General features: G+C 54.7%; 1 protein-coding gene across 2 annotated transcripts in view; it reads left to right on the top strand.

Annotated features, from left to right (window-relative positions):
- Positions 1–13,396, top strand: part of PRPF6 (pre-mRNA processing factor 6) — a 35,387-nt gene that overhangs the window by 14,274 nt on the left and 7,717 nt on the right. For both annotated transcript variants that reach the window (XM_007462226.1, XM_007462227.1), the window contains exons 10-14: positions 2,705–2,823; positions 3,687–3,905; positions 8,604–8,726; positions 11,419–11,540; positions 12,967–13,105. In XM_007462226.1, coding sequence (XP_007462288.1) covers positions 2,705–2,823; positions 3,687–3,905; positions 8,604–8,726; positions 11,419–11,540; positions 12,967–13,105 — 722 coding nt within the window. The remainder of the gene's footprint in view (positions 1–2,704; positions 2,824–3,686; positions 3,906–8,603; positions 8,727–11,418; positions 11,541–12,966; positions 13,106–13,396) is intronic.

The following is a 13,396-nucleotide window of genomic DNA, read 5'->3' as shown; positions in this document are numbered from 1 at the left end:
CTTTTAGCTCTCGGTGAACCTGACAACTACTGCTGGAAGGATCTGATATTTGGAAACCAATGACAGTTACTTCCATCAGTGACTGGGGAGGACTCCGTGCCAGCTCTCAGGTTCTGCTTGAGCTCTGGGTCCCAGCTGGTGCAGCTGACATCATGGTCCTTTGGGAGATGGGAGATGGGAGAACTTGAGCTTCACATGCTACTTGACACCTGAGGCCTTAGGAGGCTGAGTGACGTGGGGTGGGTGCTTGGCCTCAGTCTGCGTGCTGTCATCTGTAAGGGCCCCTGTGGGCCTGTGAGCGCTGCGCTCCGGGGGCCAGGCTGCGGGGCTGCTTCCCGTGGGCTTCGCTCACGATGAAGGTGTCAAGCACCGTGTTCCTCTGCTAATTGTGCAGGCCTGGAGCAGTGGAGTGACTCTGTCTCCAGCCAGTGTGCTCTGGTCCATAAAGTGAGTACAGGATGGCACCATGTGTCCCCACCTTGGGGCCAAGGGCCAGAGAGTGCATTGGCCTCTGATCGCAGGCTCTCTAGTTCAGACTGCTCCGTTCCTGACCGGGCTGGCCCTTCCACCCCGGCTGGCCACCGCTCTTGGGGGTAACCTTGACCGGGAGCGGTGGATGGTCTCTGGGGAGCACCTTGGTGAGATCTGGACTCGTCAGCAGTGGTTGGCTTCAGCTCCGGTCCTGTGGGCTATTGATGAAATGCCAACAGAGGGGTTCCCAGTCTCTCCCGAAAAGTGGGGACCGTCCTGGGCCTCATGCCCATCACGGGCTGAAGTTAATGACCCCATGGCCACTGGCGTGGAGTGTGACCAGGGGGAGGGGGCAGGCAGGGCGGGCCCCCCGCAGGCCTCCTTATCTGACATCACTGCTGAGGGGCTGTTCCCTCGGTGGTCTTGGCTTTCTTGGGCTGCTGTGCTTCCTGGTGACTGTCACTCCGGGAAGCGGGACTGCTCAGCCAGGCCTCAGGATGCCGCTCTGGGCTGTGGTTGAGGTCTCTCCTCCCGCACACGGTGGCAGACTGGTCTCACCGTGGGGGTCAGGGCTCACCTCGCCAGCCGGGGCTGGTCTGGCAACACGTGGAGGCCAGAGAACTGGGTCAGCCTCAGCCTCCAGTGCAGGAGAACCATGGCCACAGGCCTTGGTGGACACATCGTCCCTCGGGATGAGACCTCTGGACGGCTGAGTTCAAACTCGTGGGGACAGGGACCAGGCTCCCCCAGGGATGATGACGTGCAGCCTGCGGCCACGTGCCTGTCAGCGCTCCCTCCTGGCCCCGGGGGTCCTGGGCGAGCGAGAAGCACGGCTGTCACCGCGTGTGTCCTCCTGCGAGGGTCCCCCAGCCGGCGCCCTGCCGGCGCTGGGCCGAGTAACAGGTGTGGTCAGGCCAGGGAAGCCCAGGGGCCAAGGCCTTGGCTGCACCCCTTTTGCAGGCTGGTGGCGCTGTGGTCCTTGCAGAGTCCTGGGCCGCAGGCTGGGGCGTCGTCTTCCATGGCAGGTGGTTCCGGAGTGGCAGCTTGTTTTTTGTCATAGAGGGGAGGTCGCCATGAGCCCTGGACCATGGGAACCTTTGAAACTCACTGGGGGTGGGCCCCTGGGGTTCGTGGGGTATGTGTCCCCACCTCTGGCCCACTGGTCTCAAGCGTCTCGGGCACGTGCTGCTTCCTGCTCACCGGCCGGGGAGGGCCTGGCGTGGCGTGTGGTGACCTGGAGCCACTGCCATCTGGTTTGGCCATAGGAGAGGAGGGGCACCCCTTTTTCAGGGGCCTATAAAGGGGAGAGGGGTGCCCCACTTTTACAGGGCCTATAAAGGAGGGAAGCCCGTCTCCCAGAGGTGAGAGGGGCTGCTTCTGCTGAAGGGAGGAACGCGAGAGGCTTGGTGAGTCCGCAGATACTGCACCACTGAATCTTAGGGCTGTTTCCCGCAAGCTTGTCCTGTGTGTTTTCTAGAAAGAAGATCTCCTTTGGGCTGTTCTGGTTCCCGCCTCCATCAGCTCTTAGTCGCCGTCACTCCTGCCAGGGCCTGTGACTGGAGGCCTTGCCTCAGCCTCCCTAGTCCCCCTGCTGCGGGGCTCTGCGTTTAGCTGCCCAGTGTTTTGGCTTTTTCAGTAAATTGCATCTGAAGGAAGGGCTCTGCTGCTTAAACAGAGGTTTGGGGGTTTCCGGACTGCAGGATGTCATAGCTTCTCCTGGGATCTGGTCCCTCTTTCCTGCTGTCACTCGTATGAACTGAGGCCCCGAGGCTGCCAGTGTGGTGCAGCACCTGGTGCCTTTGCTCTCGTGCTCCTTGGGGTCTCGGGAGGAGCCCTTGCTCTGCCGTCCTGGGCAGATGCTTATCCCAGAGTCATTGGCACTTTGTGTCCCCGTGACTTGTGCACACTCACTCACACGCAGCCTACTCGGCTGTGGCCCCTCCTGGGCAGCGGGTGCCTGGTCTGCGCTGCCTCATTTTCTCATGTTGATTTTCAAGTGTGAATGGGTGTGAGATGATGCACAGCCTTCTCTGCCACCGTTGCTTGCTGATTTGGGATGTCTGCACTGGTCTCGTTGGTGTCTGTCCAGACCCGAGGGACCCATGTGAAGTCCCGGCCTGTCACCCAGGACAGAGACCATCTGGACTTGCTGGCAGCAGCATCCTCTGTGACACAGTATCTTGCTTTCACTTCCGTTTTTCTGTGATCTGGTTTCTTGTTTGACCTTTCCCAGCCCTTGAGCACGTTCCAAACTCAGTTCGCTTGTGGAAGGCGGCCGTGGAGCTGGAAGAGCCCGAAGATGCTAGAATCATGCTCAGCCGAGCTGTGGAGTGCTGCCCCACTAGCGTGGAGGTGAGTCCCCTGCCCTGCGGAGGCCTGAGCCCGAGGCCAGTGTCTGCAGGAGGTGTCAGCTGGGCCTTGAGCTCACTGAGGGACGCCTGGGCTGCTGGCCTGTGGTCCCGCTGCCAGGCAGCACAGCGACCATATGCTCCTGTGGGAGGTGCAGGGCAGCACCTAGCTCGGCCCCGACCCCGTGGGGAGCTCCGCGCGGAGCGCTCTGCTTCAGGGCCCGGCCTCCTGGCTCAGCTCGGAGCTTGTCAGTGGGACCCGGGGGGTCACAGAAGAGACTGGTTTGCCTTTCTGCTGGCCCAGCGGGAGGTTGGCTCTGCCTCAGAGCTACTTGGATTTCTTTAGTTTTAAATTTTCTTGTTCACAGCGTCTTGTGAAGTGACTTTTAGTCATGATTTTATGATGTCCAGTCTGTCTTTAATTATCCTAAGGGGTGTTGTGAAATTGTCCAAACAAAATTAGTCTTAGTTTATTTACATAAAAATAAATAGAGCCCATACACATTTTTGGTGATAAACTGTTGCATAATCAAGACCTGGGATGTGAGAACTCCAGACAGCTGAACAGCCATGTCCTTTCAGTTTGCGAAGGTGACAGTCACACCCTGCTCACCTTCTGTCCTAACGCCGTGTACCTTTAACCAGTGTTTGGAACGCGGGGCTGAGAACCCGTCAACTATTCATGTTAACCACATCACTACGTAAGTCAGAAGCATAACCAAACGGCTTTCAGATGAGGTGGAAAATGCCGCCGCACACGTTCCTGGGCCCTGTTTAAAATGGTCCTTGAAAACTGGTACAAAGGATTTTGTGCAAGGGCTGTGGCCTGTGGAGGGTCCACCTGACCTGGCGGGTCTCTCCGTGCAGCTCTGGCTCGCCCTGGCCAGGCTAGAGACCTACGAAAATGCCCGCAAGGTCTTAAATAAGGCCCGGGAGAACATCCCTACGGACCGGCACATCTGGATCACGGCTGCCAAGCTGGAGGAGGCCAATGGGAACACGCAGATGGTGGAGAAGATCATCGACCGCGCCATCACCTCCCTGCGGGCCAACGGCGTGGAGATCAACCGCGAGCAGTGGATCCAGGTGAGGTGGGCGGGTGCCGTGGGGTCCGCGTTAAACACGGACGCCCTCCTGCTCGTCAGAGTCTCTTGGAGGGTGGGGACACCAGGGTGGCACCTGAGAGGCCCGTCCTCACGCTGGCAGGCACAGCAGGCACGGGGCTGGCTTCTCCTTACGTGATCACCTCGTGGCTTTTTATGGAGGTGCAGGCCTGAGTGCATCTAGGGGGAAGCTTCAGTGTCCCGATGCTTGCGACCAGTCCCGCTTTTCCAGTAGAGAGGATACGATTTAAAAGAGAGTGAGCCTTAGAGCCTTCTGTCTCTCAGGTCCCCGTCTTTAACTTCTGTAGATCGTGGCCAGCGAGGTCTTTGAAAGCACTCTAACCTGCCGCCAGGCCACAGCTGCCCTCTCCTGCCTCCTCCTGCCCCTTTGCTTCACCCACCGCCCTCAGCCTCGGAAGGCGGCCCCAGCCCTCTGCCGCCTCCCTTCTCGTGCCCCTGCCGCCGCGGTGCTGCTTGCCCGCCTCCCAGTAGCTCCAGCTGCTGCACCGGAGCTGCTCCAGCATCACCTTCTTCCCGAGCAGGTGGCGATGGATCGGTACCTCTATTCTCTTCCCTTCCTGTGTTTGGGCAGTGTTTTAAAATCTCAGGTGCAAGGCCTCATGTGTCTCTCTAAAATCGAATCACCTAGATTCAGCTCCTTTATTTATTTAGTGTTGTTTAACCATTTTTGACATTCTCATTCCTTTGTGTGGATCCCGGTTTCCAGCTGGTGTCATCTTCCTTCTGCCTGACGGACTTTTTTGAACATTTCTTTCAGTGCAGGCCTGATGGTCCGTTCTTCCAGTTTTTAAATGTCTGGAAAGTCTTTATTTCTTCCCTGCTTTTGAAAGATATTTTCTCTGGGTGTAGAATTCTAGGTTGACATTTTTTTCTTTCCGTGTTTTAAAGACCCTGTTCTTGCCTAGATTGTTCTTTGCTCCTCTGTACGTACTTTTTTTAAAAATTAAATTAAAATTTTTTAAAATTTCTAAATTAAAAGATTTCTATGTGCTTTTAAGATGTTTTTCTGTATCATGGGTTTTGAGCAGTTTGATTGTAATCTGACTTGGTGTGGTTTTTCATGTTTCTTGTGTGTAGAGTTCATTCAGTATCTTGGATCTGTGGATTTATAGATTTTATCGGATTTGGAAAATTTGTGTCCCCTGTTTCTTCAACTCATTCTCTTTCAGGCACAATTACCTGCTCATTAGGCTACTTGAAGCTGTCTTCCAGCTCATGGTGATCTATTCATTTTTTAAGTTATTCTTTCTGTTTCATTTTTAAACAGTTTGTTAAGCTATAATTAGCCATCCATAAAATTTACCCATTTAAAGTGGGTAATTCAGTGGGTTTTAATATAGTGGGTTATTTATCTTTTTATTGTTTATTACCTATTTATATTATTGAGTTGTAAGAATTTTTTGTATATATTTTGCGTACAAGTCGTTTGTCAGGTAACTGTATTGCTTATAGCACAAATGTTTTTTATATAGTCCAGTTTATTTATTTCTTTTGTTACTCATCCTTGAGGTATCATATCAAAGAAACCTTCCGTAACCTGAGGTTATGAAGATTACTCCTGTGTTTTTTAAGATTTTTATTTTTTAGTGCTTACATTTAGGTCTGTGACCCATTTGCCTTAAAAGAGTTGACCTTCACGCTTTTACAAGTGCATGTCCCGTTGTCCCGGCGCCACTAGATCCTCCCTTGTTGAGTAGTCCTGGCACTGCTGTGGAGAGCCAGCTGGTCATAAATGTTAAAGTTTACTAATGGAATCTCAGTCCTGCTCCGTTAGGCTGTATGTCTGGGTTTATGCCAGCACCACATTGTTCTGCTTACTGTGGCTTTGAAATGAGGAGGCTTTGTGAGTCCTCCTACTTTGTTCTTTACAGATTGTTTCGGCTATGCTTGGTTCTTTGTGTTTTCATATGAATTTTAGGGTCAACTTGTCAGATCCTACAAAATAGCCAGCTGTGATTGTGATAGAACAGATCATCTGGGCGGACTGTTGCCATCCTAACAGTAGTAACTCTTCCAGTCAGTGAACGCGGGGTGTCTTTCCATTTATTTAGTTTTGTTTGTTTGTTTGTTTTTTTGCGGTATGCGGGCCTCTCACTGTTGTGGCCTCTCCCGTTGCGGAGCAGAGGCTCCGGACGCGCAGGCTCAGCGGTCATGGCTCACGGGCCCAGCCGCTCTGCGGCATGTGGGATCTCCCCGGACCGGGGCACGCACCTGCGTCCCCTGCATCGGCAGGCGGACTCTCAACCACTGCGCCACCAGGGAAGCCCCATTTATTTAGTTTTTGAAAACATTTTTCCGGTAACGTTTTCGTGTACTCACGTCACGCTTATTTTATGTAACCTGAAGTGCTTTATTATCCTTGATGCTGGTTGTTCTAAATAGAATTTTTTCTTGCTTTCATTTTCCGGTTGTTTGTTGTTAGTGTGGAGTAATACAATTGACTTTTAAATATTGATCTTATATCCTGTGACCTTGCTGAAATCATTTATCAAATTATAATAGCCTCAGCAGATTCTTGAGGATTTCTTATGTATAGGATTGTACCGTCTGTAAATGCAGTTTTTCTTGCTCTTTTCCGGCACGGTGCCTTTTATTTCCCATCTGCCTGCCCGGCTAGAAGAGCAGCGGTGAGGCCCCCACCTCTGGTCATGGAGCTGGGGACGTCTAGTCTTTCCTGTGGGTGTGGTGTGAGCTCATACGCCCTCTGCTCTGGTCGGTCACAGAAATACTCTTTTTTCTGTCGGTTTCGTCTTGGATAACTTCTTTTGCTTTGTCCTCAAGTTTCGCTAATCTTCTGTAATGTCTAATCTGCTGTTGATGTCATCAAGGACATTTTTCATCTTAGATCTTGGCAGTTTTCACTTCTGGGAATTTTGATCTTTTTAAAAACCTTCTATCACGTCTTCCGTGTTGCCGTATAACATTCGAACACGTGGCTCGTGATTGTAATAGTAGTTTTAGTGCCCTTGTCTGCTCATTCTAACATCTGGGTCAGTGTGGGGTTGATTGTGGTAGACACTGGATATTTCTTCTTCCTCACGAGTCGTGTTTCCCGGTTGCTCGCGTGCCTGGTAATGTTTGCTTCGCTGCGGACGCTGCGCGTTTTCCCTCGTTGGGGGCCAGATGCTCTTGTGCCGCTGTGCGCATTCTGGGCTTCGATGTTGGAGCGTGGTTCTGTTACTGGAAACGTTCTGACCCCGTGGGTCTTGCCTCGACACTTGCTGGGTGGGACCGACCGTAGTCAGTGTGGGGCAGTTTGGGACTCACTCTCCTGTGGAGGTGACCTCTGGGTGTTGTACTCAGTGCCATGTATCTCCTGGGGGTCTCCGCTCTGGCCAGTGGGAACAGGCGCTGTTCCTGGATCCAGCTGTGCTCCGAGGACCATTCCCACTAATCCTTTTGGACGGTTTTTTCCAGCCCACCTGTGCTGGGTTGTGCTCAGTGGAGACCACGGGGGCCCCTCTGTAGAGCAGATACCCGGGGCTGTCTCCTTGTGTGGCTCTCCTCTCTCGTGCCTGGTGCTGCGTGCTCTGCCCTCCGTGCTCTTCCGGGGCGCTGAGCTCTGCCCCTTGGCCGTGGGTAAGCCTGTGCCCTCTCCTGAGCCTTTGCCCTTGGCTCTCTCCTCTGCCTGGGATGCCTTTCTGATGCTTATTACCGTGCCCGAGAGGCTCAGGCGAGGGCTGTGCTCCTCTCACAGCCAGGGAAGCCTGGCTCGGCGTGTCCAGCCAGCCTGGGCTCTCTGGGTGATGGCCTCGGCAGGGTGCTTCCTACTCCTTTAGCTGTTGCAGGCAGCGCTACAGAAGCGTCCCGGCGCATCCGTCGTTTTGAACGACTGGGAGTATATCCTCCTTAAAAGGCGTTGCTGGGTCAGCCTGTGTGTTTTGTTTTGATAGGGAGCTTGAAGCTGCCCGCGGTAGAGGTCGTCGCTGTGTCCATTCTCAGCCGCACGCATGTACCTCTGTCCCCACCTTTGCCTGCACACTTCGATGTCGTCGGTCTGACGTGTGTAAACGCGCGTCCCTCTCTGCATTGCTGGTCCTTCCCACCGGCTGTGCAGGAGGCTTCAGTGGCACTCGGTGTCTTGTCTCTGGAGCCACGACTGTCTTCTCTCTGCCTGTCCTGAGAGTTGCTCTCCTGAAGTCCAGTGCTTTTCTGCTGGTCAGCCTGCGCCCCCTGCCTGCCGGAACGCCCTGGTGGCTGGTCCCTCCCCAGGTTTCTGTCTCATCTTCCGTGTGCCGGGCTCCTTCCCCCAGTCAGGTCTGCCTCTTTGGGTTAGAGTGGCTCTTCCTTTTGTCCATTTCGAATCTGGATCCCAGGCCGACAGTACGAGTTCGTGAGTGACCTCATCTTTTACCCCCAAGTGCTTTGGAACTTTCTTCGCATGGCACCCCTTATGGCCACTGAGTTGCCTACTGTAGTACTTTGTACGCAGTAGGTGCTTATGCGATGTCTTCTTAGTGGGTAGGTCAGAGATTTGTGGAGTACTCACCTGCTGGGTGTCAGGGAAGGGTGAGCACAGTCAGCGGGCAGTGGCAGGGCCACGAGGGCGTCAGAACCCTTGGAGCTCACCACCTGCAGCCCACTCCGTCCGGGCACTGCGTCCACCTGTCAGGCTCCTGCAGCTCTGGGTGGTGATTTCAGCTCTGTGTCCCTCTTTCAGGATGCCGAGGAGTGTGACAAGGCTGGGAGTGTGGCCACCTGCCAGGCGGTCATGCGTGCCGTGATTGGGATTGGCATTGAGGAGGAAGACCGGAAGCACACGTGGATGGAAGATGCTGACAGCGTGAGTGTGGCCACGTGGGCCTGGAGTCTGTGTTTGTGGGGAGCCGCTCTGCTTTGGGAATCTTTCTGATCTGCTGGTTTTTATCTTATTTATTTATTTACTTAATTCATTTTTGGCTGCATTGGGTCTTCGTTGTTGCACGCAGGCTTTCTCTAGTTGCAGCGAGTGGGGGCTGCTCTTTGTTGGGGTGTGCGGGCTTCTCATTGCAGTGGCTTCTCTTGTTGTGGAGCGCAGGCTCAGTAGTTGTGGCATGCGGGCTCAGTAATTGTGGCTTGCGGGCTCTATAGAGTGCAGGCTCAGTAGTTGTGTCACGCAGGCTCTAGAGCGCAGGGTCAGTAGTTGTGGCACACGGGCTTAGTTGCTCCACGGTCCATGGGATCTTCCTGTGCCAGGGCTTGAACACGTGTCCCCTGCATTGGCAGGCGGATTCTTAATCACTGTGCCACCAGGGAAGTCCCTGATTTTTAAACGTAAGTTGCAACTGTAAGGAGTACAGTTTTCTATTAGTCTGCTGCAGAGCTAGAATTTGAGCGCTTACTAACCTGGACCTGGAATCCATCTCCCAAACCTTCCCAGCTGTTCACCCCTGACCTCTGGACTGTCCCTACCTCTGGTCTTTGCTGTAACCTGCGCTTCAGAAAACATTTGCACATGAAGCTCTTGTCCCCTCTGAAATGATTTCCTTGGAGTGGTGTTTCAGAGAAGAGATGATGAGTTCAAAATCAGTAAAAACATTTGAGGCTTTTAATACCTTAAATGTGGCCCTCTCTTTTTAATAGCCTCTTCCCCGCCCCTGCCCCTGCCTCCTGTGTTGGGTCTTCGTTGCTGTGCACAGGCTTTCTCTGGTTGCGGTGAGCGGGGGCTACTCTTCGTTGCGGTGCGCAGGCTTCTCACTGCAGTGGCCTCTCGTTGCGGAGCATGGGCTCTAGGCACACGGGCTCAGTAGTTGTGGCACATGGGTTCAGTAGTTGTGGCTCGCGGGCTCTAGAGCGCAGGCTCAGTAGTTGTGGCGCACGGGCTTAGTTGCTCGGCGGCATGCGGGATCTTCCCAGACCAGGGCTCAAACCCGTGTCCCCTGCATTGGCAGGCGGATTCTTAACCACTGTGCCACCAGGGAAGCCCAATAGCCTTTGATTTAAAAATAACTTTAGGCTTACAGAAAAGTTGCAAAACTGTAAGAGGAATTCTTTTACACCCTACACCTAGATTCCCCCAGACTTACCCATTTCACCACGTTTGCTTTTGTGTTCTCCACTCGTGCACACACATGCCCCTTATTTTCCCTGAGCTGTTTGAGAGTACATTGCACATGTGGTGGCCCTTTCCCTCTAAACATTTCAGTGTGTGTTTCTTTAAAAGGGGACCTTCTCTTATGCAACCACAACATAGCTATCAAGCTCAGGAGTCAGTGTTGATGTAGGACTATGATGTAATCTGAGGCCTTTTTCACATTTCACCGATTGGCTCACTAAGTGCTTTTTGGCAAAAGGAAAAACCCAACTGTGTTCTGGTTGAGGAGCTGCCCAGGGTCATATCCACAGGTCTCTGTGGCCCCGAGAGTTCGGGGGAGGGCTTTGGTCTGTCGTTTTTCATGAGTGTGACTTTTTTGAGGGTACAGGCCCCTTGGTTTGGTCTCCACGCTGTGTCCTCACGGCCGGGCTCTGATCTTCGCAGGACTCTGTCCTGCTGGGTCGGTGGGGGCACATCCTCTGAGCCGCTCAGGCGGTGCCTTACAGGTCCCTCCCCTGGAAGGCTGCTGTGGCCCTTTGTAACTAGTAAGCATTTTGTGGGAAGACACTGAGACTGTGTAAACATGCCGTTGCTCACCAAACTTTGACCTACTAGTTTGCGGGTCCATTAATGATGCTTTTGGCTTCTGTCAGTTAATACTGTGGGATCTGTCAGGTGCTGGTTTTCTAAATATCGTGGCTTCTGCATTTGACGAGAGTTGATCAGCTGGACTCCTGCAGGACAGAGCTTTTCTTTCTCCCTTGTTCGTGTGGGCGCTCTCCTGCCCCTCCAGTCCCTGGATGCAGGCCGTGGCCGCTGTCTGCATGGAACTCACGCGGTGCCACACGTGTGACCCGGGTGCCCCGTGAGCACTAAAGAGTCTCCAGTGCCAACCATCGTGGTCTCAAGGCTTTTTGTTACGTGACAGTTAAAACAGAAAAGTGTGAAGAATGACCTCGCAGGCCCCCACGGCCTCTGCCCGTGGGAAGAGCCCAGCTCCCTCTGGTTGTTGAGCCCTTTTAATTCTGAGTGTGGACTTGAACTCCGTGCTTCCCCTTGCTTTCCTCATCGCCCTTGAGAACACAGGGGCCTCGATGGGCATCACCCTGCAGACAGATGACAGACTGTGGGAGCAGTAACTCTGGAGCCCTTTCAGACTTTCTTCCGTTTCTCTGTCGTCTCTTCACTTGGGCTGGAGCAGGCAGCTGTCTTCGGCGCTCTGTGATCTGCAGTAAGAGCGGGAGCCCTTGGTGCCCACGAGCGTGGGGCTTTCCAGGGCTCACCCCCAGAGATGGGCTGGCCTGCCCATCCCCCAGGCCCTGAGCAACTGTCACTTGGTCCCTTGGGGGGGACCCAGAGTCTTTGTAACTGGCCTACAGGGCTCGGGTCAGGAGTCACAGAGTGGGTACCCGTTCTGGGTCGGTGCCGAGCCGCCCTGTTCATGGCCCTCTTTCTGCCCTAGTGTGTAGCCCACAGCGCCCTGGAGTGTGCCCGAGCCATCTACGCCTACGCCCTGCAGGTCTTCCCCAGCAAGAAGAGTGTGTGGCTGCGGGCCGCGTACTTTGAGAAGAACCACGGCACCAGGTACGTGGCAGGCCCGCCGCCCTGCGCCGGCTTCAGGCCTCTCGTCCCCGCGGGTGGGCCAGGGCCTTGTTCGAGGTGCAGCCTCTGCGGCGAGGGGCGGAAGCTCCTGGGCTTTTCAGCCACAGGCTGCCTTTCTGGCACCTTCTGCGCTAGCGTTGCTGCTGTTGTACAGTGCCAGGGCACTGAGGGTCCATCTGCCCAAGTGCCTGCAGCTGAGCCAGGGGCACTGGTGGTTTGGGGGGTCACTGGGGCAGGGCTGGAGCCCGAAGTCCCACGTCTGTGGGGCTCTGGCTTCGGCAGCGTGGGCGGTGCGGCATCTGGGCCCCAGCAGGCCTGTTTTTCATTTCAGCTGCATTTGGGTTTGGGCTGGTTTTTGTGCTCCGAGGAGGTCCTTGACAGTTTTCTTTAATTGTCCTCTTTAATTGAAAAAACCTTTCGGGTCTGCCTTATTTGCTGTAACTGCTGATGAAATTAGATGTTGCAACGTCTGCAGTTAGGTGGGCAGCCTCTGCCCGGGTCCTCTGCTGCGTCCTCTCTGCTCGGGCCTCCTGGTCCCACCTGGGCTGCAGCTGGGAGCACGGAGCCCCTGTTCCTTTTCTTTTGTCTCATCAATCAGTCTTGGGCTTTGCTGCTGAAGTTCCCGGTCCCACCAGCTGCTGTGTGTTTTGCAGTTAACCCCTTTGGGGACATTTTGAAATGACCCTGCCGGTTCACCCCGTACAAGTTCACCCGGACAGTCCTGTCTAGAGCAGGGCTGCTCCCGGGGGTCTTGGTCCCTGGGTTCAGGGGCAGTTCCCCTCCCCTGGCTCTGGTGTCCTTGGCGGGGTGAGGGGGCCAAGTGCTTCAGACCTGGGGGTGTTGGTTCCGGTGTCGAGCTTCGTGCCATGCAGACGATTCTGTGCGCTCACTCGGTCTTGCTGCCGAGGCCCGGGGAGGTCGTCTGTGCCGGGGGTATTACAGGGGTGGTGGGCTGTGCAGGGGTTGGGGGCTTCACATCTGAAACCCAGGCTTCTTGCTTGATGGTGACCTAAAATAACTTTCTTCCAATAAGACAGTTTCTCTGGATGCCGGAGAGTAGACTCGGGTCGTAATCTTTATCGGCGGATCTGTGGTTAGAGATGAAAAGGCCCCCGGCCCCCAGACGCAAAGTTATCACGCCTCCAGGACACACTGCTGTAAAAGGCTCTCTTGAGAGGTTCCATCAGACTCTGCTGTTTGAACAATGCACTGCTTTGTAGCACCCTCTTCAGTAGTTGACTTTCGAGCCTTTATGGAGAGAAAAGATCTCCCCACTCTCTCCCCATTGTAAAAGTCTGGTAAATCATTGACAGCGTCGAACTTTGAAGCGCTAACTGTCTTTTCAGTGCCCGCGGCTTGGCTGAGAGCGGCCTGCATTCTCTGGTGGTGACCAGCCCCTGTCTTGCAGGGAGTCCCTGGAGGCCCTGCTGCAGCGGGCCGTGGCCCACTGCCCCAAAGCAGAGGTGCTGTGGCTCATGGGCGCCAAGTCCAAGTGGCTGGCCGGGGACGTGCCCGCCGCGAGGAGCATCCTGGCTCTGGCCTTCCAGGTGGGTGAGGGGTGGACCTTGGCCTGAGGGCTCCAGGGTCCCATGCCCTCCTCAAGCCCTCCCCGCTCCTCGACAGGAGCTGACCATAGAGGGGCCGAGCATGGTCAGGCCGCGTGGGACTTGGGCTGCTCTGTGGGCAGTGGGGCCCTGAGGGGAGGAAAAATGGCCCAGACGATGGACACCTACCTCTCATTTGCCGCCACTCAGTCTGACCTCGGGCTAAGTGTTCCACAACACAGACTCAGGGAGGCAGGAGGGACAGGGCAGCAGCCAGAGCACCATGTCCCTACA

The sequence above is a fragment of the Lipotes vexillifer genome, unplaced genomic scaffold, assembly GCF_000442215.2.
Source record: "Lipotes vexillifer unplaced genomic scaffold, Lipotes_vexillifer_v1.1 scaffold1798, whole genome shotgun sequence".
In the NCBI taxonomy this organism is placed as follows: domain Eukaryota; kingdom Metazoa; phylum Chordata; class Mammalia; order Artiodactyla; family Lipotidae; genus Lipotes; species Lipotes vexillifer.
Note: the sequence above shows the minus strand (reverse complement) of the source record. Positions and strands in the feature narration are given on the sequence as shown.